Raw genomic sequence first — 27,191 nt, 5'->3', positions numbered from 1 at the left:
CAACGATCCAGGCGAATCCCCTAAAGACAAATGAAGACATGCCCTCACTACTGAAAAAACAGAATTTGCCGACAGCTTTTAGCTTTGCCGTCAGCAATTTCACGGGGCTGACGGCATAGAGACTTTGCCCTTAGCCAAAAATAATGCTGAAGGCATAGGCGCGGCTGACAGCATAGAAAATCTATGCCGTCCGCTTTATCTAAGCCGTCAGCCAGCTAACGGCAAAGGGGCAAAAGACTCGCGGCATAGGGCGGCTAACGGCATAGGGAGCTTCCTGGTCCCACGTTCGACCAGTTCTTAACAGGAGCCGTCTATGCCGACAGCCAGCTGACGGCAAAGCCTAACGGCTGTCTTTGCCGACAGCTAGCTGACGGCATAGCCCGGTGGTTATCCCCCCTGCAGGACACGACCTAACTGGCCCTATCCTCAGCTCTCTCACCTCTCCCATCTGCTCTCCCGATCGCCACCGTCGTCGACCCGCGCCCGCCCCTACTCGCCGGCGCCGCCCCACGCCAGCCCCGCCCCGACCACCCGCCGTCACCCCGCACCAGGCCCACGTCGACCCGCCGCCATCGCCCCACCCCCGAGGCATCACCCGAGGCCTCCCCGCCCCGCCCCGCCCCGCCGCATCCACCGTCGCCATCCTTGCCCCCACCGCCAACGCCCAACCGGCCGCCCACGCCACCTTCCTCCATTTTGCTGCCACCTCATCGGCGCCGGTCGCCTCCTCGCCGGTGAGCTCCTCCTCCCCCTTTTTTTTTCTTTTTTTAGTTTATTTTTTCTATATTAGTTAGATCTGTTAGTAGTAGATAATAGATTTAGTTAGCAATTAGTAGTTAAATTTAGTTAGCAATTAGTAGTGGTAGATTTTTAGTTAAATTTAGTTAGCAATTACTTAGTTGTTAGTATTTAGACAATAGGAATTTTTAATGGTAGATTTTTAATACTTAGTCAGTATAGAAGTAAAGAGAATATAAGGAGATGAAAATACTAACAATAAAAGAAGAAGGAGGAGAAGGAGATGAAGAGAAGAAGAATAAAAGGAAAAGGAAGGAGGAGAAGGAGATTAAGAGAAGAAGAAGAAGAAGAAGAAAAGGAAAAAGAGGAAGAAGAAGGGGGAGAAGGAGAGAAAAATGAAGAAACGAAAATAATAAGAAGAAAAGAAATAGAAGATGAGAAGAGTAACAAAACTTGAATAATAAATTATTAATAATGAAGAAAAAGAAGAAGAAGAAGCACAAATTATTAATAGTAAATTATTAACAAAACATAAAGAAAAACAAGAAAAGATGTGAATAAAAAGAATTATTAGCTTTATAGTAGTCACCTTAATTAGCTTTACTTTTAATAATGTAGTTATCAATTAGATGTTAGTATTAGTTAGCTTAATTACCTCGAAAGCGTATTTGTGTTGATTGAGTGCATTTAAATGTGCAGTAGCTTCTCCGCGAGGGTTTGGTTTTCGACGACCTCACGTGCATTTGGAAGTGAGCACATTTGTAAACTCCTCCTCCACCCCCTTTATTTTGCTCTGTTCCGGCCTTCGTGCTGATGACACTAGCTAGCTAGGTATTTTTAGTATTCAAATGCAAAGTTGTTGTGTAACCAATATGCGTCTCCCGTTCGAAAGGGTTCCTATTATAAATATGCATGTATTTGCATATTTATAACGGTGATTCTTTCGAATTGTCCAACGTTATTCATCGAAAGCCCGGGTATGTGTAGATTGGGTCGTTTCCCATGCTTTGCTCCGGATCCCATGCAGAGTTTCGACAGCGCCTCCTTGTTGTTCTCCGGGTACACATCCTCTCGGTTAGTTGCCGAGACGTGTATCAGGAGAACAACGGGGAGGTGCTGCCGAAATTTTGCATTGGATCTGGAGCAGAGCATGGGAAAATGACCCAATCTACACATACTCGGGTGGGATTAGGACCCATCTTTACCTAGTAGCTGGTAGGTGCGGGATCCTCCCGTCCAGGAGCAGACACCGATGCAGGATCAGGCGGAGGCTGAGGAGGAGGCTGAGGCGGAGGCTGAGGGGGCTAAGGCGGAGGCTGAGGGAGAGAGGCGGAGCCCGTCTGCGAGCAAGTCGGTCTACCAACGTGGTATGACACGAGTTCCAGACCGATTGGAGTTGCAGCACAGGGCGTTGATTGAGCCAGATGGCGAGAAGTAAGTTGATATATATTGTGTACCTTATATCATTATATTTTACCAAGTAGCTAATGTCTTTGCCTTATCATTATGTAGGGGGTGGAATTACCCGGAGAATACCCGGAATCCAAACTGCCTCCATGGTGCTTTACTTAGGGAGCACTTCCCCGGGATAGTGCAGTTGCCCGGTGAGGGTATGGTTCCCGAGCCAGGACTCAAGTGGGAGCACTACCAAGCCGCTCTGCTCCCGGAAAACACACATGTGAATGGTGTTGTTTGCATGAGCGTGGCCGACAAGGTGTTGGCTGATTTTTGGGTAACTATTATTTTACCCAATAAAAAGTATACAATGTTATATCTTGTTATTTCCTTCCAAATCATTTCACTATTCATCTGTGCATCTATATGGCATAATTGCAGAGTTACTTTAGGGTCGAGGAGGGGACAGAGGAGGCCGGCCAAGAAGAACATCGTGAAAGAGTGCAAGAGTTTATTGAATAACACGAGGCACGAGCTGCGTGTTCAGGCCGTTCGAGATTGGTACGCCAAGCAAGGGGAGCCGAAGACGAAGGCTGAATGTCTAAAGGTTTACCTTGATAAGACCGAGTACATGGAGGTACCTACATTCCTTAGTTATATTCTTTATTAGTTTTGTTAGGGCTAGTTAGGTCTATTTAGTTATAATACTTAGTTTCATTCTTCATTAACTTACATTCATAGGTGCCCCCGAGATGGTTGGTCGATAAGATGGATTGTTGGGAGATGATAGTGGACAGGTGGTGCACAGAGGCTTGGTTGAGCACCCACACTGTGGCCAAGGACCGTCGTGCCCAATTGGTTGGTGTGCCACACCACCAAGGCAATGCCAACATCAAGCAATACGCCAAAAAATGGGTATGTGTGCCTTGTTTTGTTTCATCAATTATTCATTCGTTCATGATTTTTGTTGTACTAATTCTTTGTCTTTTCTTGTAGGCCAAACACAATAAGCAGCCCAAGCCTCTGGGATACTCCGCGTTTAGCATGGCCCATAAGGGCTCGTACAAGACGGCGAAGGCATATTCTGAGGGGGACGGGCCGTCGGCGTACACAAGTCTGCCCGCCTACAACAAGATGACGTCTTATTCTGAGGTGGTCAAACAGCTGCGCGGGCCTGACTTTGACCTGAGCCAGAATCCTATCGATCCGGAGACGTTGATGATCTCTGGTGGCGGTAAGAGTCGTGGCACGCTGGCCATGTGTACGTGATGGCTTCGTCCCTATCACTGAGACTCTATCTCAGATCAAGGCGAGGGAAACGAGCTCCGCTCCTGTAATACGACAATGTGCGAGGCCAGTTGATCTTGCCATCGAGGTTAGTTTTCTTCATTATTTCTTTCGTTCATTTGTCCCTGGATGGATGATGAAAATTCCTTTTGAGGAGTGGTTGCATGCCGCACTTGAGAAGGAGAGGGAGGCCACCAGGCTCTTGTTGGAGGAGAGGGACCGAAATACGCAGAGGTTTCTTGAGGAGGAGAGGGCACGCAATAATGCCCATGCGAAGGCCATGCACGACTTCGTTGCGGTAAGTCAGTTGTGTGAGAAGCAAGGCTATGTGTGAGAAGCAACAAGGCTATTTCTTTGACTCCTCGAAAACTAATTTGCAGGCTATGCGTGAGAAGCAAGGTTTGCCGCCCCCTCCGTCGATGCCTTCTCCGGTGGGAACGGTGAGTTCCCTTTCAATGACCAACCTTGCACGGTCTTATACCATTGTGTGTCGCCGTGCTAACCACATATTTTAACTCTTGCCTTGTTGCAGCATCATTCCAGAGTTGAATACCACGATCCCGTTACTTCTCCTGGTGAGAGCCCTAGCAACCCAGCGACCAACCGAGATGGTGCTTCTCCTCCCTGACTTGGCATTCGGTAAGTTATTCCTCTCCTTCTTATTCTTCTTATTGTTTAACTCAACTTAGATTATGCCATGCTTTAGTTAGCTTAGTAAATTCTAGTTAGGCAAAAAATTGCATAATTAGATTACTTACCTAAAAAATACATAATTAGCTTACTTACCTCAAAAATGACATAATTACTTGACAACACAAAAATAGAATAATTAGTTGATATTAGAGCTCAAAAATGACATAATTAGTTTATAAAGTTTAAAAAGAAACCAGAAGAGAAGAACAAAGAAGAGATGAAGAAATAAGAGAAGAAGAAAGAGGAGAAAAAGATAGAATAAGAAGAACAAATCTTCTTATTCTTCTTTTTTCTTTTCTTTCGTTTTCTCCATCTTCTTCTTCTTCTTCTTCTTCTTCTTCTTCTTCTTCTTCTTCTTCTTCTAATTGCTTAGCTTAATTTAGATCACTTCTTTCTTATTGTATTCTTCTAATTTCTTATCGCTAGATTCTTCTTCTTCTTCTCATTATGCAGATTTTGATAAAGCAGCATGGCATATGGATGGATGCTCCAGGGACTATACTCATGTAGTCTTAGATGAACTTTGTAATGCACTTGTATTTGCGGATGCACTTGTGATGCTTTGTAATACTTTGTGATCTTGTTTGCACTTTAATTACATATATTGGTGTTGTTTGCACTTTGTGATGCACTTGTGGTGTTGTTTAGGGCCTGGGCAAATATATATATATATATATATATTGCTGTTTGTATCTATGTTTTGCAAATGCAGGAAATTAACAGAAAACAAATATAAAAAAAGCAGAGAGGGTCTTTGCCGTCAGCTTACTCACGGCAAAGCCTATGCCGTCGGTGGGCTGACGGCAAAGGAGGACACGTGGCGACAGCCTGTGTAACCTGGCAACTGTGAGAATACCAATTTTTCCCAGGGTTTCTGCTTTGCCGTCAGCTGTATGCCGACTGACGGCAAAGAGGGGACCCACATGTCAGTGCTGCGAGCATCCCTGACACGTATGGCCCACCAGAAGTACACTTTGCCGTCAGACCGCGTCGAGCTGACGGAAAAGCCTGCCATTAACCCTCTAACGGGGCTCGGCTTGCGCCGTCGCCGTCATTGCTCTGTGTCGTCAGCCCGTTCCACAAAGCTGACGACAAAGGCTTTGTCGTCGGTCGATTTTAGCTGGCGGCAAAGAAGGTGATTGCTGATAAAATCGTGGCCAGCTTCTTTGCCGACGGCACCCTGACGGCAAAGCCTTTGTCGTCGGTTAAACATGCCTTGCTGACGGCAAACCAGCAAATTCCAATAGTGCCTCACGAGTATAAATGAAGACACACCTCCACACGCCCTTCGACGACGCTTGAAGCATCACAGAGACGATGGCTAGGTGGGGAGAATCGATCTTCAAGAAGATGATGTTGACTCGTCTTCTTGAGAATGGCATAAACCCTAACAAAACTAAAAAAAACACCTAAAAACAAAGCCATCCGCCCTAACAGAACTAAAAAAACCTAAAAACAGAGCCATCCTGCCGGCAAGGGTCGGGATCCATCGTGCCTCCGTTGTCCAACGACCAAAGGAGATGAGGCGGACCGTGGCGGTGCCGACAAGATGCAGGGAAACCCTAGATGGAAGTTCGCACGAGGGCAAGCACGAAGGGATACATGGGGTTTACAGAGGATCTCGGGGGGTGATTTACATCGCTGACTGTCACCGATTAGGTTTTTGAGTAGCCCATTCATCAACTTGTTTATCTTTGTTGAGAATGGGAGTTGAAGCTCCACCAAACGTTTGTGTGAGACCGTCCGGGTCGCAATGGTCATAAATCGCGGCCCAACGTAGCGACACAAATGGATTGGTGTCCGTTTTTATTCCACCCGTGGACCATTTGCAACCAAAATTTTGGTAGGGTTGGCGCGATCACAAAGCGGACGCACACCACGCTCTCCTTGTCCCTCAACACCCTCCCTCGGTGGCACGTAGGACATTCCCCCTCGCCCTCCACGCCCATCACTCAACACCCTCACCGTCCACTTTTCCGTCGCTCAGACGCTGCCACAAGCTGCCATCCGCATCCATACACCCATCACCTCACCGTCGCATCAGAGACAGTTCTTGTTGTTGGTTGCCTCTTCTCGCGAGCGTTGGTGTGGTTCAAAATCGATGGGAAAATGCTTGTAGAATGCTTCTATGGGACTTTTTTTTATTCAATAGAATTTGACACTTGATCCGTCACGTGATGTGCAATCTCCTTATCATGCTTCACAATTCTAACCCCTTACGAATGCCTTATACAGTTGATCGCCTTCCGCATTAGTCGAACACCAGAGTAGGGAGCAGTATGGGCCTGTAAGGTGCCTGGCCGCCCCCCTTGGATTCAAATAGTTCATTAGTTATATGGTTTAGTAATACTGGTTAATTTCTAAAATTTAGGGTCTTGCCATCCATTTCCAAACGGGGGTTTAAATTCCTGGAGACACAGCCCTGCTGACAGTTGTTGACATGCGCCATATGTGTTGTGTGCATGTTGTTGCCGCTCTTGCAACATCACGCATCACTGGACCTGCGACTTGCAGCCGCCCTAGGACATCGCCCTGGCATCCATGATGCGCAAACCGCACGCACCCACCGTCGCTGTCCATGACCACCTGCTCAAGCCTTGGATCCTCATGTTCTCGCTCGTATACTAGCGTCGCGGCCAACGCGGCAACTAGCATCACCTCCTTTCATAAGGCATGAGACTGGCTTTTCTACTCTTGGGTGTACTACACCTTTGTTTGGAAGAAATGAAATAAAAGGGGATCAAACAAACTCGAAAAATCTGAAACTTTGAACTATCAAACTCAATCAAATGTTCGGGTTTCCTGCCAAATTTCAGCCAGAAATAACATCAAATGAGCTCCCACCAAAAAAGACAAAATCAATGTTCCAAAAAAATTGCACTGTTTGAGCAGGGTTTTTTTTTTGTCAGAGCTCTTCGGATGTTTTTTTTGGCTGAAATTTTGCAAGAAGCTCAAACATCTGACAGAGTTTGTTGTCTCAAATTTCAGATTTTCTAAATTTTGTTTGATAATGTTTTTTCCAACTTTTTGAAACTCGGGTGTAGTACACCAGAGTACTCACACCTTTCCGATAGGGCATTCCCATCTGCAAGCTCAGCCACCGTCGCCGTCACCGAGCTGCCTCAGAGATGTATTCTTAAGTAATGAAAATGAGGCAAGTTTTGCCCAAGTTTCATGAAAAGAAAACTCCCCAACCAGTTAACCGGCCACACTCATAAGTACAATTAGTTCCAAACTCTGTTTAAGTAACTCTGTTTAAGAGGTCAGCTCATTTCCTCTTCCTACCCATCCCTCTGTCCCGTTCCCAACATTTGGTTTTTTTTCTTCAGAAAATAGGAAGCATGTGGACTGTGGATACGTATAACTTTTGGAACTCTTGGACACTGAAACCTTTGAACCAGTTAATTATGTCTAGAACATTAACCTACATGTGTAGACAATAGTTGTATGTATACATCGATGGGGTCATCCATCAATAGATCTTTATAAAGTGTATTTATGTGGGAATTAAACTTGTCAACTGGACTCAATCGGCCCTACATATTTTTTGTGGGAATTACACTTGTCAATTGGACTCACTCGCTCACATGCACTGCAAAGTTAGCTCACTTAGTGAAAACAAGGCAAAGGTTTTGCCCCGAGTTTCAGAAAAGAAAATCTCCATAGTCAATTAAACACAAATAGGTAGTACTCCATTCGTCCCAAAGTACGCATCTCAATTTTGTACTAATTTTAGTACAAAATTGTATTAAGTTTGAGACACTTATTTTGAAACGGAGGAACGTTGGATGCATCATACTCCCTTTGTTCCTAAATATAAGTCTTTTAAGAGATTTCTTTAGTGGTCTACATACGGAGCAAAATGAATGAATCTACACTCTAAAATATGTCTATATACGTCCGTATGAAGTTCACTAGTGAAACCTCTAAAAAGACTTATATTTAAAAACGGAGGGAGTATTTGTCTTGCAGACCGAGACCAAGGTAACTCCTTTTTCAGATTGTACTAGAGGATAGTTAGTCTTCCTCCTTTTCTAAAAAAAACTAGAGGATAGTGTCTTTGATTAAACCGATATCGAGTTGGCACTTGCGACTATATTAGAATTGTGGTCATGTGTTGACTAACTATGATCGCATCTACCGTATGATTGTATTTCACAACTTATGTTAGCAGACTATAACCTTTTACATGAGCAATAAAGACCTCACATAGGTCGCAAGAAATGAATTTATAGCCCCAACATGACTTCGACTGCGTTTGGTTGAGCTGTGCATTCCGAAAAATCTTATGCGAGTCGTGAGAAACCTATTGTGAGGTGAGAACTGCGTGAAAAAGTTGGAAAGTTGTTTGGTTGGGAAAACTGTGAAACTAAAAGGTGGAATTATACACTTTAGGGACATGGATATACATACACTGCAGCAACAATTTCAGGAACTTCAATTATACCTAAGATAAGATGGTGCTAAATAAGCATATAACTCATGTCTGACGATCACATAGAGAAAATTAATTAAGGTCGAAAACATCAAAGATAGCCACAACAATCCATCCAGCAGTCTAATTATATAGCCAGCGCGCATTGCCCAAATGGAATAATTAATTACTAGAGTCGATCTACGTTATTAACACTGCATCACATCTAGTACTAGATTCGCAAATACGTACGACAGGCACTAATCCATGAATCGTCGCAGCAGAATTAACGCATAGTCTACGTTATTCCCTAGCTAGAACTGATCAGCTGTCATGGGTACCTCACATGAGCTGATCCACGTAGTGCATGCCCCACCCGTTACCTCCCAGGAGGGCTCGGAAGCACAGGAGGTCGCACACCACGATGACGCAGAATATGACGGTGTAATAGATCCTGCCGAAGATGTATCCTGGGTCGGCGGCGAGGAAGATGCAGACGGCGCCGACGTACATGCAATGGAAGAGGACGGTGACCGCCAGCGCGAGGTAGGCGAGGGCACGGCGGGCCCGGCGACGGAGGCATGGGAGCAGCAGCGCCAGCGCCGCCGCGGCCGCCTCGGATGGGGCGCAGCACAGCATCCCGATGCCGAGGGCGGTTAGCCAGGCCTCCTCCGCGGCCGTCAGCTCGATGCACGGCAGGATGAAGGAGGACTGCATGCAGAGGAACACCATATACGTATAAAGCTTGGTGCATGATGGATGCGAAGCATCCCAAGGGTACTACACTACACGGGTTGACGGGTAAGTGGGTAGGTACCTGGCTGCACGAGAGATGGATGTAGTGGCCGACTGCTGTGGCGAAGACGATGCTGAAGGCGTTGATGAGCGCCCATCCACACACCAGCCAGACATCATCCCGGATCTGCTTCTTTGTCGCCGCGCTCAGACTCAGAGGCAGCAGATGAGGCGTCTTGCCGTCCATGGACACCCAAGCTGGGTATAGGTAGGAGTAGTAGGACATTAGCAACAACGTATATATGCTTAATTAGTTCCTCTTCTGTAATTTCATGTCCCCATTGAACATGAAAGAAGAGGAGGAGGAAGAAGACGACGAAGTAGAAAAGCACATTAGCAAGATGCCCGCCGGAGATGGAGGGGACTCACCGTCACCGTCACTTGCTGGTCGGATGCACGGGAGGGTTTTCCTAGCTTGGTCACCTTGGTGTGCTTCCTTCTCAAGGGGTTCGAGCTAGCTACAACTGAGAGCGCAACGACCACGCTAGTGGTGGAGGGGCTCCTGTTTAAGCGCCCGAGCAGCGCAGCAGCAGCGAGAGAGAGAGAAGCAAAGCGACGTGGGGCCGCCCCAACACCAACACCCACTAGCTACGTGTCGAGCAGCCTCAGCCTCAATCTCTGCCTCAACTACACACACACACACATGCATGGAGGATCTCATCTCATGGCAATGCATTGGGAGGCGTTAGCCTTTGCAGGTGTACAAAACCATGAATGAACTCAGCACGCGCACATGCATACATCGCGGTAAAAAGCTACCAAGCCAGCTCTTTCTGATTACCTTACTGCACGTACGGTCTGTTCCAATCATTTTCAACTAGCTAGTGTGATTTCTAGTGCTACGCATCAGCCACACCACTCGGAAGAGTGGCGTTGGCTCATCCACGTTTTGATCAGCTAGCTAGCTAGCTAGCACAACGATTTTTTTTCCAATCAGGCTCACACCCTTTTTCATTAATCACTTAACGGAAATACATCCTTAGAGTCTATGTTAGAGGTTCATCAAAAACCATCAACCATGCACGAAAGGAAACTAAACCAAGATTTAACTAGGAGACTGAAAGGGGAGAGCGAGTTGGAGCATCGAAAGAAAATCCACCGCAAATGTTCCTAAAAGGAAACGTCTAGCGCGGGACGAAATCATGTCGACACTAAACCCACCACGGAGCAAAGTGAGAGCTCTACGAGGAGATCAATCCACTCCATAAGAATCTAACCATTACTGCAAAAGGACCACAAAGAACTCAGCGGGCATCAAACCCCATTGAGGATAACACATAACCCAGTCTTCATCCAACATGGGCTCTATCACCATGACCCAGCGCCATTCTGCCTCGTGAGCGATCGGCTAGAGACGTCGCCACCTGAGTCATCATTCACACTCCTGCCCGAAGCTTGGCCTTGTCACCTTCCTTCAGAAGCCTTGACCAATACATCAAGAAAGAACACATGGACTTCTAACAATATGCTTCTCAAAAGTAACTTTGTTTCGAGTGCACCATATACTCTAGATAAAGCAGCCAGTATCATCATATAAAACTTCCTACCCCAGGAATGAATCTCTATAACTAGGCCCAGGATTGCCACAAGGACCGGGGACAACATGACACGCCTACAGCGAACCCAAAAGTTCCCCAAACAGCACGAGCAAAAGTGCAGCCAAAGAATAAGTGCTCCAGAGTTTCAACATTCTGAAATAATGAACATAAGGGATTTCCCTGCCAGTTCCTCTTCCGCATATTATCTCTAGTAAGAACAACGTTTTGAAATAGGTGCCACAAGAGGAATTTAATTTTCAAAGGAATTTTAGCGTTCCAAACCCATTTATAATCAGGACATGCAAGATCTTTTTCCAACCAGTTGTACACTGATTTAACAGAAAACAACTTGTTAGGAATAAGTTTCCAAACCACCTTGTGAGGAGAATCGGATAATACCAAGTTCCGAGCCCTATTAACAAGCTCTTCCCATTGTCGTGCGAGCTCTCCAAAAAGAGTACGCCTAAAATTGACTACATAATTGTTACCAGCAAAGGTCGCAAGGCTACAATCTTGATTATCACAGATATCGAATAGCATAGGACATCTATCTTTCAGTGGTTTGTCACCAAACCAGGGCTCATGCCACAGCCTAGTGAGGTCCCCATCATTAGTAATAATCTCCCTACGAGCCATATACACATATTTAACTTTCATGATAGCTTTCCAGCAAGGAGAATCACTGAACCGAGGTTGAACATTAGCAACAGTTTTCCTCTTAAGGTATCTAGATCGAACTATTTGTTGCCATAGACCCTCACTAGTTTCAAGTTTCCACCACCACTTAACCAACAAGCTAACATTTTGTTTATGCAGATCTCTGGTACCCAGATGCCCAATCTTCTTCGAACGACACACCCTGGCCCACTTGACCATATGATACGCACGTTTTTTCCTACCCTTCCTCCAAAAGAACGTCTATGGTGTGTATGCATTCTCTCAACACAAGTCTTGTTTGGAAGGAACATGGACATCAAGAATGACGGAATACCGTCTAAACTAGAGTCAAGGAGGGTAGCTCCAATACCAGATGAGGATGAGTAGTCAGGGAGGGTAACTCTAGCACCAAAAGAGGATGAATAAACTATCCAAGCCGCTAATCGCCTAAGTAGTTTCTCGCCAAGGAAATCCCAATCAACAGTTTTAAGATTTGCATATGTTACCGGAACTCCCAAGTACTTCATAGGAAGCTTGCCCGTTTGGCGGCAAAACATGTCAACATACATTTGATCAATGTTGTTATCGCCCCCAATAGTGAAAACTTCACTTTTGTCGAAGTTAATTTTTAAGCCTCACATCAGCTCAAATAAATAAAGGAGGAGTTTGACATTCAACGCTTTTTCTCTTATCATGGAAAAAGAAAATAACCGTATCATCTGCATACTGGAGAATCCCTGCACCCCCATCAATTAAATCTGGGGCCAGCCCCTTAAACAACTTATTTCGGTAGGCAGCTAACACCATCTTGGTACAACGTTCATCGGCCATATTCAATAAAAAAAGGGGAGAAAGGATCCCCTTGGTGGACCCCTTAGCACTTTGAACATATGACCCAAGTTCATCATTGATCTTGATACTAACAGTACCATGACGAAGAACATGGGAAACCCAACTACACCATTTTTCACTAAGTACTCTCTTGGCGTGCCAGTCAAGACGGAAGTCCCAGTTCATCTTGTCATAGGATTTTTCGAGGTCAAGCTTAAGCACCACGCCGACATGCTTTTTAATATGAGAATAGTGCATGATTTCATGCAGGGATAGAATACCATCCATAATATTCCTACCTCTAATAAAGGCATTCTGCTGCTTACTGAACAATTTAGGGGTGTAGATACTAGCTCTCCTATCGATTACTTTAGTAATCAACTTATAGGGGCAACACAACAAACAAAGGGGTCTATATTGTTGAATTCTGTTGGCCTCACAGGTCTTGGGGAGAAGGGTAATTATCACATAGTTAAGCCTCTGGACATTAAGTCTCCCATCATGAAACCATTCAAAAAGTCTGAATAGGTATGCATTAACCACCTCCCAACAGTGCTGATAAAACTCAGCAGGTATATTATCTCGGCTAGGAGCATGGTTAATTAGTATCCATAGCAAACAACGCCTCTTTGATTTCCTCCGAAGAAAAGGGTCTAATTAAATTCTCATTGTTCCCATCATTTAAAGTTTTTGATTCAGACCACAAGGAGGCATCAATCTTACAAATATTACCACGAGCAGGACCAAAGAGTTCCTTATAGAAGTTAGTGGCATGGGACAAGAGATTCTTAGTCCCTTCAATGATCACCCCGGCCCTCCCCATTCAAGAGAATGTATAGTATTTTTCCTGCGCCTCCCGTTCGCAACCTTAAGAAAAAAAATAAGTATTATTATCTCCTTTCGACAGCCACCTCTCATGAGATTTTTTATGCCAATAAAGCTCTTCCTCCTCCTACATATTATTCAGCTCCACAAGGATATCAAGTTTCCTAGTGTGAGCTGGTCCACAAAGGTCATCAGTCTCCTCAAGCAACTCCAGCTCGTGGAGTTCCAGCTTGAGCATATTACGCCTGATTTTATTATTGCTAAAAATATTGGACCCCCACCCATTAAAACATTTCTTGACTCCTTTCAGCTTAATGTTGAGAGTGTCAATAGGATCTTCCGTATAGGTGGGTTTCGACCAAATATTAGCTACCAAAGAAAGAAAATCAGAGTGATGATCCGACCATTCTTTAACCAACTCGCGAACGGATACTAGAGGATAAATGTCCTCCCAGTTTGGGGACATCAACACACGGACATCAACACACGGTCCAAATTCTTCAAGGTGGGATGTTCTTGCTTATTGGACCAGGTATAACACCCACCAGACATAAAGATCTCTCTCAACCCCATCAAATGTATTACACTCTTGAAAACATTAGAAAAATGAGACATAGTTGATTTCTTATTCTTCTCCCCACTATGCCTCATGAAGTCAACCCCAACCAAACAAGGAGTATTAATTTTTTTATAGGGAAGACAATTCGGCCAAAAACTCAGGTTTTCTATCATCCTGAGCAGCTCCATAAACTACAAGCAAAACCCATTTGCAAGTTTTATCTTATCAAATAAGTTAATTTGAAGAATGTATTTACCACTAACATCGCCAATGACGTCAAATTTATCAATCTTCAATCCACATAGACTTCCATAAGACTTGTCCACCGAGGGCATCCACTCCCAATGAAAACGAGATAAGGGATCAATAACGACCAGGCTAGTGGTGGAGGGGCTCCTGTTTAAGCGCCCGAGCAGCGTAGCAGCGAGAGAGAGAGAAACAAAGCGACGTGGGGCCGCCCAAACACCAACACCCACTACGTGTTGAGCAGCCTCAGCCTCAACTACACATACACACACATTTGGATAAACTAATTTTGGGGGAGGAACGATCCTATTTTGTGCACTTGTATCATATACAAAAATCTCCTATTAGTGCACAAATCATGGGGAGCTTCTCTAGTTTTGATAAAACACTCCGTTGCTTTTATCATAATATATTTTATTCATGTGGTTCGAAGGACCATATGATTGTTTGTTCCATCCGGTATCTTTTGATTTCTTGCCTCTATTGTGGTATGTCCTTGTGGCATACGATTCTTTTATTTGCAATCTTTGGGTCATCAATATAGTTTGTTTTCCTCCAACTACTTACCATTGTATTTGTGTATTTCTTGGCACTCATTTGCTGAGAAGTACACACTTTTTGGAGGACCACCAAATATATTGGCTTTCTAAACTTTTCGTCCATTTTGGCAATCGATGCCAATGGGGGAGAAGTTTAGAGAGTTTACTTTGGATATGTTTAGAGGGGTTTGCTTTTATTGCGTAAGCATTTACATCTTGCACGCATGCATTATTGCTTTGTATGTGTGCGGTTGGTTATGCTTAGTTATGCTTATTTCCTTACATAAACTCTCTTGAAGTAGTTGTCATCAATTACCAAAATGGGGGAGAATGTTAGAGCATATATCTCCATATTTGGTTTTGGTAATTGATGACAATTCCTATGGACTAATGGTTGCCTTAAGTTATATTTATAGGATTTGTCCATAGGCACTTCTTGAAGTCCATCTGTTGGGTTCAAGGAGTTTATATGATGACCAAGGTGGTATTCAAGGTATTATCCAAAGAATGGTCATAGAGACACAAGGTTGATCAAGATCTCAGACAAAGAGTAAATCAAGATGATCGACACACAAAGCGTACAAGATGTACCGAGAGGGATCAAGTGATCCCATGGTATGGTAAGCATTGTCCATTACGTGTTTGTGTACTAACCCATGGTCTTCGTAAGAGTTCTATGTGGGGGTTAGGTGTGTTTCCATGGGCTTGTGTCAAAGAGAAGATCTCATACAACCCATGAATTATGACGTCAAGTTGTGATCGTCATCAAGATTGCGATGTGCAAGTTCAAGTGGATCAGCACGAAGATATCATGCTTGAAGCTTGCTGTCCATTTGGTGGCAATGGACTTGTGAAGATATGCTAAAGAGTGGCTCACCCATAGTGAGTATGGGGGAGCAATCAACTAGTCTTCATCAAGCCAACGCAATCAACAAAGGTGGTCCATCTTGAGGAAGCCAAGATCATCATCATCTAGCTCAAGAGGACGAGGTGCAAGGTATAGGTTTGCCCTTGATAGGTTTTCCGTTTAGGATAGATTGTTGTACTATCAAGGGGGGCTCTCAAGTGAGTAGCTTGATCGTATCGTTCGTTGAGAGCTCAAACCATTTGCATCCTTGCATCATACTTCTTGGTTCTTGTTTGGTGTTTCTCTTTGTGAGTTTTAGAGCTTATGGTCATCTTCGTGACAAGCTCGAGTTCATCGAAAACGGAGTCCATATGCATCTACTATGATGTTTTCGATGTTGGAGTTTTTGCCGGTTCTTCATATATAGATGACTCACATCTCTATATCATTGGAATCTTCATATCTTCATAGCTGTTTGGATAGCTCTTGTCGTCCTGAATCCAACAAGCTTGGGTTTGCTCGATTCGGAGCTCGTATGCAAAAGTTGTGGCTGTTTCAGTGGCGAGCGGTAGTACCGCTGGAGTTGGCGGTAGTACCGCTGGAGTTGGCGGTAGTACCGCTGGCCCTAGAGGTAGTACCGCTCGAGTTGGCGGTAGTACCGCTGTCCAGCGGTAGTACCGCCCCTGGCCAGCGGTAGTACCACTCCAAGTTTTTAGTACCGTCATCTTTGCGGTTGTACTGCGTCGGACCTTTTTGCGAAGACTTTCTTGGCGGTGGTGGTGCCTTTGCACTACCAGGGGCCCAGCGGTAGTACCGCTGGGACGAGCGGTAGTACCGCTGGAGTGCCAGCGGTAGTACCGCTGCAGCCAGCGGTAGTACCGCTAGCTGGCGGTAGTACCGCCCCTGGTCAGCGGTAGTACTGCTGGAGTGCCAGCGGTAGTACCGCTGCAGCCAGCGGTAGTACCGCTGGGCTCGGGCTGTAAGTGGGGGTAACGGTCTGATTCCTTCCCCCACTATATAAAGGGGGTCTTCTTCCCCTTGGCTTTATCCATTCGTTGAGCTCTTGTTCTACCTCCATTGTTGACATTCTTAGAGCTTGCTTACTCTCAATCCCTCCAATGATTCTTGCTTGTTCTTGAGGGAAAAGAGAGAGGAGATCTAGATCCACATCTCCACCAATCACTTTCTCCTCTATGTGAGGGGAACCCCTTGGATCTTGATCTTGGAGTTCTTTGTGAGCTCCTTGTTCTTCCTCTCATATTTCTCCATAGCTTTCGTTGTTGTGGAGGGATTTGAGTGTGAGGGACTTGACCACTTCGTGTGTTCTTGCCATTGCATTGGTTGCATCGGTTTGAGTTCTCCACGGTGATACGTGGAAGTGAAGGTTGAGAAGCTTATTACCTTTGGTATTGTTCTTCGTGGATGCTTTGGCATCCTACAAGCTTGGTGGTGTCTTGGAGCTCAATCATTGTGGTGTGAAGCTCCGGGCAAGCGTCGGGGCCTCCAATTAGGTTGTGGAGATAGCCCCGAGCAATTTGTCCGGGTACAGGTAACCGCCCCCAAGGGTTGCCACGTGTACGGGTTCGGTGACCGCCCCCAAGGTTTGCCATTTGTACGGGTTCGGTGACTGCCCTCAAGGGTCCCTCAGTGGAATCACGGCATCTTGCATTGTGCGAGGGCGTGAGGAGATTACGGTGGCCTTAGTGGCATCTTGGGGAGCATTGTGCCTCCACACCGCTCTAACGGAGATTAGCATCCGCAAGGGTGTGAACTTCGGGATACATCATCGTCTCCCCGTGCCTCGGTTATCTCTTACCCGAACCCTTTACTTATGCACTTTACTTTGTGATAGACATATTGTTTATTGTAATATATCTTGCTATCACTTAGTTGTTTATCTTGCTTAGCATAAGTTGTTGGTGCACATAGGTGAGCCTAGTTGTTTGTAGGTTTTGTGCTTGACATATTAAACGTTAGTTTTATTCCGCATTTGTTCAAGCCTAAACCTTAATTATTTTAAAGTGCCTATTCACCCCCCCCCCTTCTAGGCGACATCCACGTCCTTTCATTTGGGTAATCTCTAGTAAGCTCACGAAGAGCCCACGGAGTACGACATATATGCTCCAAACCGCGGGGTAGCCTACTGGCAGCCAAGTACTGGTTAAGACTTTGAGTGAAATCTGTTCACACAAAACTAGCAATTCAAGGCATAGTCCATTGTCAAGTTATGGATGGATGTAGCTTAAAGTTCTAGGCAGAAGTTCAACTTAACAGTCTCTGCTAAAACACCGGTATATTAAACAAGTGGAGAGACAAGGCAAATCTCCAAATGGGTATCTGAGATCTGGTGGGGGATTGTTAGAATTAATGGGCTTGACCTATCTACAAAATTCTGAAATCTCAAATTGAGCCCATGAATAAAATGACAAGTGATGGTGTGGTGGTGCTAAACTTTAGTCCCATATCGCTAGTAGAGGAAGTGTTGGACCTGTTTATATCGTGAGTTCTCCCCACCATTCTAAGTGTGTGTTGAGAAGAGAAAGGAGAGAACCACACGCGCGGGCTCGCTCGCCTCGCCTTGCCTGGCCGGGCGTACGTGCGACATGCGTGTGAATGATCCGCCAAATTCCGGTCCGATGCCTTGCGGGGGCGTGGCTTCCTTTTGCTGGCTTCCTTTTGCCGTTTTATTTTTTATGTCTTGGCACACAAGTTACAAATTTCTTGTCCGGTAAGTATACGACTTGGAAACCAAGTCGGTTTGAGACGTGGTCGCGACACGGAACCGACCTTGGTCCTCCTATATATACTGCCTATCGTGGTCGGTCAAAGACACACCGAAAGTCATCTAGGGTTTTGCCTCGTCTCAAAACTTGCGCCGCCATCGTAGTCTACCTCATCCCGAGCGCCGGCGTCCAACGGCGAACGGGAGAGCAGGTCTCCGAAACCAGTCACCTTTGTGATCCTGTATGGGTGAGGGCGAATTGGGTTTTTGTGAAGCGCTCTGCACGACTGCTCGCTGCTTTCACAACGGGTTGTCTACCTAGCAAGTTGGGCGGTGTTGCGTACCGCCGCCTCAAGCGTTGTCTACTTCGTCCCGTCATCGTCAAAGTCATCGTCAACAACGTAGCTGCACAGAATACATCTGCTTCATCTGCAAACGTTCGGTACGTGTGTCGTGTTCTCGTTAGCCTGATGAACATGTTAGATGCGTACATGTTTTGCTATACGGTGTTGCTGCTATTCATGTTGTCTACTGCATCTAGTATGTTAGAGTTTCACATGTTAATAGCTAGTATCGTCATGTTTTATATTCTGAAATTAATTATGAAAATTGTGCCTAATTACTCAACAGAATGCATGTGTGCATGGATATACACTGCAGCAACCATTTCAGCAACATCAACCATACTGAAGCTGGAGCTATATACAAGCATATAGTAACTCATCTCCGAAGGTCACATAGAGAAAATTAAGGTCGAATACATCAAACATAACCACAATCCATCCAGTCTAATTATATAGCCAGCATTGCGTCGATCTGGATATCACCAGCTATACTAGATTCACCATAAATCGTCACCGCAGAATTAACGCATACTCTACATTATTCGCTAGAACTAGGCACTCATCAGTACCTCATGAGCTGATCCACGACCACGAACATTACTCCCATGCAGCTAGCTGAACTAACGTGCTACGTGCTGCTTGCGCCACCAATCACCTCCCTCCAGGAGGAGGGCCAGGCAGCTCAGGAGGTCGCACATCACCACGGCGCAGATGACCACGGCGTAAAAGATCCTGCTGAAGATGTGTCCTGGGTCGGCGGCGAGGAAGATCCAGAAGCTGCTGGCGTACATGATGATGCAATGGAAGAGGAAGGTGACCGCGAGCGCGAGGTAGGCGAGGGCACGGCGGGCTCAGCGGCGGCGGCATGGGAGCAGCAGCGCCAGCGCCGCCGCGGCCGCCTGGGACGGGGCGCAGCACAGCATCCCGATCCGGACGGCACTATCCCTGGCGATCTCCGCTTCCGTCATTTGGATGCACGGCAGGATGAAGGAGGACTGCAGTGTAGAGGAGACCATATCAACTTGACGCATGATGGATCGGTCGCAACGTCAAGCATCCGAGGGGTAGGTATATAGTTACCTGGCTGCACACGAAGTGGTAGTAGTGGGCTATGTAGTCGGCTGCATAGCCGCCGGCGTTGGTGAAGGCGCTCAAGAGCACCCATCCGCAGACCAGCGGGACAGCATCCCGGATCTTCTTTTTGGCCTCGCTCAGACTCAGAGGCAGCAGATGAGGCGTCGTCTTGCCGTCCATGGACATCCAAGATGGGTACGAGTAGGACTAGGACGAGATCAGCAACAACGTATAATATATATGGTTAGTTCCTCTTCTCTGATTTCATGTTGCCGTTATTCAACACGAACATTAGCAAGGTGGCCGGAGATGGAGGGGACTCACCGTCACTGGTCGACCTGGCTTGTTAGCTTGGTGTGCTTCTTTCTGAAGGGGCTCGAGCTAGCTGCAATTGCAGAGCACAACGATGACGCTTGTGGTGCAGGCCGGAGCTGTTTAAGGGGCCGAGCAGAGAGATCCCAGAGAGAGAAGGAAGGAAAGCGACTCGATCGGCATGGGGCCCTCCAGCACCCACTACGTGTCGATCTGCCGCAGCCTGAGATGCGCGCGCGCACACACACACAGGGAGGAGAGTCCGGTTCATCTCATTGCAATGGCAGCGAAGCAGTGACAAAGGAAACTACCGCGAAGTTGCGTCCGCGAAACACCCATAGGCCATAGCTACCCTCTTCCTCTTTGGCAATGAGTGGTGGGACGCTTAACCTTCTTTGCAGGTGTACCCAAACGTGAATGAGATACATGGCCATGAAAAGCTTAATTTCTTTGCAGTGGACGGTCTCAGCACGTACGCGCACACATGCACATGCATGCGTACATGGCAGTAAAAGGCCGGATTCAATTGTTATAATGGAAGAACGATTTTTTTCTGTTACTCACACACGACGTACGAAGTCGAAACTTGAAAGTCGTTTACGGCAGCTTAATTATGATAGAAATTCTGGGCTGATGAGGTCGTTAGACATTGTAATTCTCTACGTAAGTAATACAAGTAATTTCCCTGAAAAAAGTTCCAACAAGCGTGATTTCTAGTTAGTACTATGTCTTACATTCTGGGACGGAGTGAGTACGGGAAGCAGGCATGCGTGGCTGGCACGGACGAGGGTGTGCCATCCACCATCAACGTTGGCGGAACCGCGCTCCGTCGGCCGAGAAAGAAGTCGCGAAGATCTACGAGCTGATGGGTTGTGCGTCCACGGCTGTCATCAACATCGAGGAAAAATAAAACATGAGAGATCGTCGCCGCTTGGTTATAAGAAGGCCACCACCACGTGTCATCGTCGTGCACAACTGATGACTTGCTTGGTTCGGCGTTTTGGATTTCCTACAACAATGGAGTCAAGGTGTTTCGATGTCCCGACACCAAAATAGTTGTGCACATTTACGTCGGGTTTTGGATGATGAGCATCCGGTGAGGTGTCTTTTAACATGATGTTGAATTATATTTACTGGTTGAGTATTTGATTTCCTCTATTTCCGCGGAAGCATATGCGAGATTATATCTCGTGTGGTCAGATTTCTCCCCCTATTGCTCTCATTTGGGGACAAGACTGGTTTATCAGGTACCTCCACTCTTTCTGACACTTTACTGCAGGAATATAAAATTGAGTGACACATTTGTCATCACTAAACGTATGTGGCAGATTTGCAATGAGATGCAAATATGTGATTCTAAACTTCTTGTTTAGATTCTTTGAGTACGTGGATATAAGGACTGAATGTGAATAACATTTCTAATTTATTTCTTGTCATTCTTTGTGGTACTAATCTCCCCTAATGCCAGAAATGCCCTTATTACTGATGCAATCAGCATACGGGCTATGAATAATTTTGATTGACGGATAAATTGTTATTCCTTACATAGATCCCTAATTTCTGTGAGAGCCCATTGATGTATGCTGGAGTGGTGATATTGGTATGTAACCAGATTGTCGCAGATTAGAAATACTTTGTTGGTTTCCATGTATTTACTACAAGGGAAAAGTAGTATGATATGCAGTTGGTATGATTTGGATCATACTTACGGTGTGTAAGGCTGTAGGTGTCCAGCAAGAGGCTGGTAAATTACAACTCTATAAGATTGGTCATGTAATTAATTTCACTAACTTTGATAAGAGATTTAACTAAACCATTTTTGGTATGTACATAAAGTATTATATATAATAAGATATTTCTTGTGACATAAGTTGAACAAAGTTGACCATTCGAATGGATTTATCCCTTGTTTAGGATAATTTGCTCTTACTTTGAGAAGTTGAGTAATTGACTTAGTAAGATCATTCATGGTTGTGTGTGACAAGAGACACACTGGAAATCATTTTATAAATGTTTCCATGAGTACCATGAAGTATCTATATAATACCACATAATGGTTGAGTAATCCATATATATCTTCTGAATGTGTTCAAGGAAAAATGAGTTGGCTCATTTAGAATTGTAAGGTGAGAGTTTCTTAAATTAATTTCCCATGTGACACATGTGGTGCACATAAAATCTGATGATTTGTGAAATTTTACAACTTGTTAAGTTGTGACCAATAGAATTGTCAATAATTTTCTAATCAACCCCAAACCAGGATTGTAAGGTTTAAAGCCAATTTTTTTTGTAAGATTTAGAAAAAAAAATTACGCAACAAAACTGAGTATGAATCGATTCATATATACAAAATTTATCAAATATAATGTCCAAGACATCGGATATTGGACATTTATTATACATGTAGTAGTACAACTATAGGCAAACAATATTTTGGGTATAATCGGGATATTACTAAAAATGAATTATGTAAACATATAATAGGCACAAAAGAATTGATCATTCTTTTATTACACTATAATTTTGGTTCTCCTTCTAATGAAGATTTGAGAACATCATTTACCAGAATAGTTTCGGTCGTATGTTTGCAAATTTTCAAATATCCCAATGAACTTATTTTCCTTTTAATAAATTTGTGGTGTGGTTTGACCATATGTTTGAGGGGTTTGGTAATCATAGGTACGATGTTTAAATAACCACACATTTGACAAACTTGAGAGTTGTCATTGATCATTTGAAAATGATATATTCCCTATTAAGAAATAATTCCATATTTGGTTGTATCTTAGCCTTCACTTTACTTTGAATACCTCATGGTTCTATTTTGTGACCACTGACTTGCCTAGTATTCTCAACGCTAGCAAATATTTGAAGCACCTGTTGGGTGAATATGATGATTTTAAGAAATAACATGTTTCTTTACCATGAAAATGGTAATACCATCATAAGGAGATGTAAAGTGTATCAAGGGCTTTTCAATCCGATCTGCATATAAAAATGTCAGATCATGAGATCTCAACTTCAAGTTGATTTTATAATTACCAAAATTGTAAGTTACTATAGGCTTGAGGCCTTGAAAAAATATTGGGTGATCATTCCAAATGTGCTCATGGCAGCATGTTTCTCTTAAGGAAAATATTCAAGGTGAATAAATATTCGTCCATTATGTACTTAGTTTGAGAACTAAGTGAAGTTGGTGACACATGAAATACATATGAACATACTTAGCTATTAAGAGAATAGCCATGACACATATTCCAAAAGTGGAGTTATAGTGGCCACAAATGTCGCATGTAGATATAATGACTGATGCCATGAATCATCTTACAATAGATACTCCAACCAAATCATGCATTTACTGTATTTGGAAATGTCAAACATGCGTTACTTGCAAATGCTAATGCATTTATTTAACTTACTCCTAGGAGTAAGGGGCATCTATGAATAAATGATTTGTTTGACAACAATCATGGCCAAGGTGATCCTTGGTGAACCTGGGTGTATCCTTCAGTATACCACATGCGATGAAATTATTGCTAATGTTTTGGAATTCATTTTTAAGGAAGTGTGTGACTTGAGAGTCACTGCCAAAACGTATAGACTTTGTGTATTTCATATTGGTTAGTTGCTATGAAAGTATAATGAAAATGTGATGTGGACCTTGTAAAAGTGTTGTGACACTTAATCATTGCCATAAATTATGCGATCCATCTTGATGGATGGACGCCACTATAATTAGAAATAGTGTTGTAGGCTTCATTGCCATGTATTTTACCAATGTAATAGAAGGTAATCAGACGTATATGCTAATATTTTCATAGTTTTCTATGATATATTCAAGAAAGCGTGCAAGTATAATATTTACTATGAGAGTAAAATATTTTAAAGAACAACAACAATAAATGCTTCGGAGGAGCAAATTGTAGTACGGCTGATGCCATATAGCCATATGTGTAGACCTCAATTTATATAGGATAACACTTTGAAGATAATCACCAATATGGTGTAGATCTCGCAGTAATAGCAAACATAGTCTAACTTTTGTCAGTAGATGTTCATAATTCTATTACCTTATGTTATGCTATATTTAAGAAAATCACTTTGAAGGTAGTCATCAGTCAGAATGACATGATGTAGACCTTGCAGTAATAGTGGATAGTCTGCAAAAATTTGCAGTAGATGCCAATATTACCTTATGATATCTTGAGGTAGTCACATCTAATATTAATATTTGGAAGAGCACTTTGAAGGTAATCATCTTGTAAAACTAATAAGATGTAGACCTCACAGTAGTGATGAATAATCTGCAAATTATGTAGTAGATGTCACCAATACCTTGTGATTCACAAAATTTTTTTTTAGTCATATTAAGTATAACACATTCAGAGTCGTTGTTTTGAATTTACGTCATGATTTGCAAGAAGAAGAAGAAAATAATGCTAGCATCTTGGGTCCATACTACATGGAATGATTTTCGCATCCAATAATATAGGTTCAATGCCTTGTGACTCAACCAATATAATACTACAAGGTATCCACCAAAAATCTGGAATTACAATGAGACGGATGGCTTGCGTTGAAGTAGTACTAAGACTGACGGCATGCAATGCAAAATAGCAAAGGGTTGAAAGTTTAACTGCGTAAAAACATGGAACCCGTGGGCTTATATGCTAGTTATAGAACTTATATGCCATTAAGGGTAACGAGAAGTGCTAAAATGTAAGTATACGAAGAGATAAGATTCTCTAGTTGTTCTGTGTACAACCACAAACTTGATTCGGTTGGCTTTGGCTGTGCATATAAGAAATCCCCATCTTGAAGAATTTGGGAGGGATGTCGCGTCGCTGATTGAAGGCCATCCTGCTACCCCATGGGTTGTCTTCACGCTAGGCGCCGGCCGTTGGCCGCTGCCGTCCGCTGGACGCTGCTTGGGGCACTGGCGCAATGCGCTGCCTCCCCATGGAGGGCCGCGACCTCGGGTCGCTGCGCCGCGCTCGGGGAAGAAGCCACGGGGCCAAGGGCCACCGCACGCTCCATGATGGGGGCCGCCTCCGCGTTGGGGCCGAAGGCCGTGGCAACGCTGAGCGTCACTTGTGCCATCAGCCTGCGCGCCACGTCAGAGGGAGAGCCACGCGCCGCGCCATGGTCATGCTCCGCCTGTGGGAGGATGCGGGCGCCGCGCACCGGCTGTATCTCGCTGGCGCCAGAGGGCGTCGGTGCCAACCGCCGCAGTGGGGCATGGCAACAGGCTGGGCGGCGCCACGACATGAGCGTCCATGGTCGTCGCTTCCGTCGGCCGCCGGGAGCGCGGACACGCAAGGGCCGAGGCAGGCGCAACCGTCGCTTGATGCTTAGGCGGCCGTGTCGCACGAGCCGCGGGAAGCCGCGCGCGTGGAGCTACTACGTCGCGCAAGAAACCCGAACCGGCCGCTGATGCGTCAAAGGCTCGATGCCTCCGTGTGCGCTGCAACTACGAGGGCTAAAGGTACTAATTTCAGATAGCAATTACAGTAGTATATGCGTGGTCAAATTGGAAAGAAGCACCTTGTTAGTATAGCGATGAAATCAAGGTATGACTCCGATTCATTCCTTGATTCCTTGATTTTCCTCTCATGAAGTTCATCGGGGTCGGGCGCCGGAGGCCAAGCCGTCGCTCCAGTCCAGCGGAGCCGACGCGAGACGAAGCACATGGCCTCGTCGTTCACGTTCTCTATTATTCCAGATAGATGGACGCCAGTGCCCTGTTCTTCATTCAAGATGCGAGGCTGTCGCTTGGATGCTTTTCCGTCGGGGCGAGGGCCGCTGCTCAACGGCGAGCGTGCTGATAACGTGTGAAAGAATAAAAGCAAATGACCGAAAAGTCTTTCTCATTGATTGAAAACTGGGTATTTATACCCTTCTTACAAGGCAGTTAGACTTACAATGTCGGTAACCACAACCGACGTAAACAACCGACTTAAGCATTGATTACTAGGATTAAATTAATCCTTAACACAGACATCGTCAACCCCCTCCTCGACTTCATAGAAGCGGAGTAGGCACCTTTCTCCTACGGCTGAAGCACCCACTCCACCCGTTTGACGAGGGGGCTGCCAGCCATAGGAAAAACAAAGGGATCTCTCGCGAGGGGTCGTAGACTAGTGTATCATATCCGTGTTATGGGAGTAAACCTCCTGTGGCCGGACATGCACCTAGTTTTACCTTTTTAGTTAAAATATATCCAAAGTATAAATATTTTCGTATCAGTACTGGGAAAAGGTTTGCTAATGGCGCACCTATTTTGGCTACTAATGGCGCACTATAGGTGCGCCACTAGCATCACGCCATTAGATTTTTTTACTAATGGCGCACCACAAGTGCGCCATTAGTATCTGGTATACTAATGGTGTACCAGGCAGTGCGCCATTAGTATTGCTCACGGTGCGCCATTAGTATCTGGTATACTAATAGCGCACCAAGTAATGCGCCATTAGTATAGATCCCGGTGCGCCATTAGTATAGATCCTGGTGCGTCATTAGTATAGCTTATGGTGCGTCATTAGTATGCCTCCCATGGCCATATTTACCCATATGCTCTGGCATACTAATGGCGCACTAGTTGACGATGCGCCATTAGTATGAATATTAGGTTTTTTTTCTGATATTTGCACAGATTACAAAATATATTATTGCACAGAATATAGATAGCACAACATATAAACAAAAGATTTATCGAATACAATAGAAGATTAGTCTCCGAATACAATTCATCATATTAGTCTCCGAATTTAAAATACCGAACAAAGTTAGAACATTACAAGTCTCGAGACCGCGAGTAGCGAGTTTGTCTTCACATTACAAGTCGATATCGACCATCTAAACTACCATCACATAGAAGAGAGTTGCGGTCATCACGATGAGCATAATCGCAATGAAACTGATCTTCATCCGGTTCCTCCAACGCTCCCTCCTCTCTCTCGCTAGATAGCGCGCGTATCTAACTTCCGCCTCCGCCGTTGTGGTGTACCCTTTGTAACTGTTACCGCTGAATCGGTGAACCTGTCTCCGACACTCCTCCCAATCGTCGTAGACTCCGGGAACCTTACCCTTGTACACGACATACGACGGCATCTCTATGCACTAGCCAAACAAAACGTTAGTAGCAATTCACGGAGACATACAAGTTCATTAAAGTTTAATATTACAACTATAACAGCACGATTCATGGTCCTACTAATAAATAGCATCGATTATATATAAGTTGAACGACTGTCCAAACCAAAGAGACATACAAGTTCATTAAAGTTTAATATTGCAACATGAATTAGTAGCGATTCATGGGAACGTGGATGAAGCCGCCGTCTTTCGTGATGGTCATGAAATTGCGGTCGTTGTC

General features: G+C 44.7%; 2 protein-coding genes and 1 pseudogene across 2 annotated transcripts; 1 reads left to right on the top strand and 2 right to left on the bottom strand.

Annotated features, from left to right (window-relative positions):
* Window positions 1-8,528: 8,528 nt before the first annotated feature.
* LOC123444499 lies at window positions 8,529-9,852 on the bottom strand. The gene is made up of 3 exons (XM_045121229.1): window positions 9,692-9,852; window positions 9,345-9,520; window positions 8,529-9,238 (listed from the first exon to the last, which is right to left on the bottom strand). The coding sequence occupies exons 2-3, from the start codon at window positions 9,507-9,509 to the stop codon at window positions 8,870-8,872; spliced, it is 534 nt and encodes a 177-aa protein (XP_044977164.1). The 5' UTR covers window positions 9,510-9,520; window positions 9,692-9,852; the 3' UTR covers window positions 8,529-8,869.
* An 8,918-nt stretch (window positions 9,853-18,770) lies between these two features.
* Window positions 18,771-20,075, bottom strand: LOC123444501. Its single transcript, XM_045121230.1, has 3 exons — window positions 19,829-20,075; window positions 19,511-19,711; window positions 18,771-19,425 (listed from the first exon to the last, which is right to left on the bottom strand). The coding sequence occupies exons 2-3, from the start codon at window positions 19,688-19,690 to the stop codon at window positions 19,282-19,284; spliced, it is 324 nt and encodes a 107-aa protein (XP_044977165.1). The 5' UTR covers window positions 19,691-19,711; window positions 19,829-20,075; the 3' UTR covers window positions 18,771-19,281.
* A 4,548-nt stretch (window positions 20,076-24,623) lies between these two features.
* LOC123440301 lies at window positions 24,624-25,697 on the top strand (annotated as a pseudogene).
* Window positions 25,698-27,191: the final 1,494 nt, after the last annotated feature.

Source organism: Hordeum vulgare, chromosome 3H, assembly GCF_904849725.1.
Source record: "Hordeum vulgare subsp. vulgare chromosome 3H, MorexV3_pseudomolecules_assembly, whole genome shotgun sequence".
In the NCBI taxonomy this organism is placed as follows: domain Eukaryota; kingdom Viridiplantae; phylum Streptophyta; class Magnoliopsida; order Poales; family Poaceae; genus Hordeum; species Hordeum vulgare.
This window is presented reverse-complemented; position numbering and strand designations above follow the sequence as displayed.

Excerpts from the sequence above, each read along its gene's own strand:
- LOC123444499 (XM_045121229.1), bottom strand. The coding sequence starts at position 9,509 with ATGGACGGCAAGACGCCTCATCTGCTGCCTCTGAGTCTGAGCGCGGCG. Across the intron at positions 9,239-9,344 it reads TCCATCTCTCGTGCAGCCAG|TCCTCCTTCATCCTGCCGTG; the intron begins GTACCTACCCAC and ends CTCTGCATGCAG.
- LOC123444501 (XM_045121230.1), bottom strand. The coding sequence starts at position 19,690 with ATGTCCATGGACGGCAAGACGACGCCTCATCTGCTGCCTCTGAGTCTG. Across the intron at positions 19,426-19,510 it reads ACCACTTCGTGTGCAGCCAG|TCCTCCTTCATCCTGCCGTG; the intron begins GTAACTATATAC and ends TCTACACTGCAG.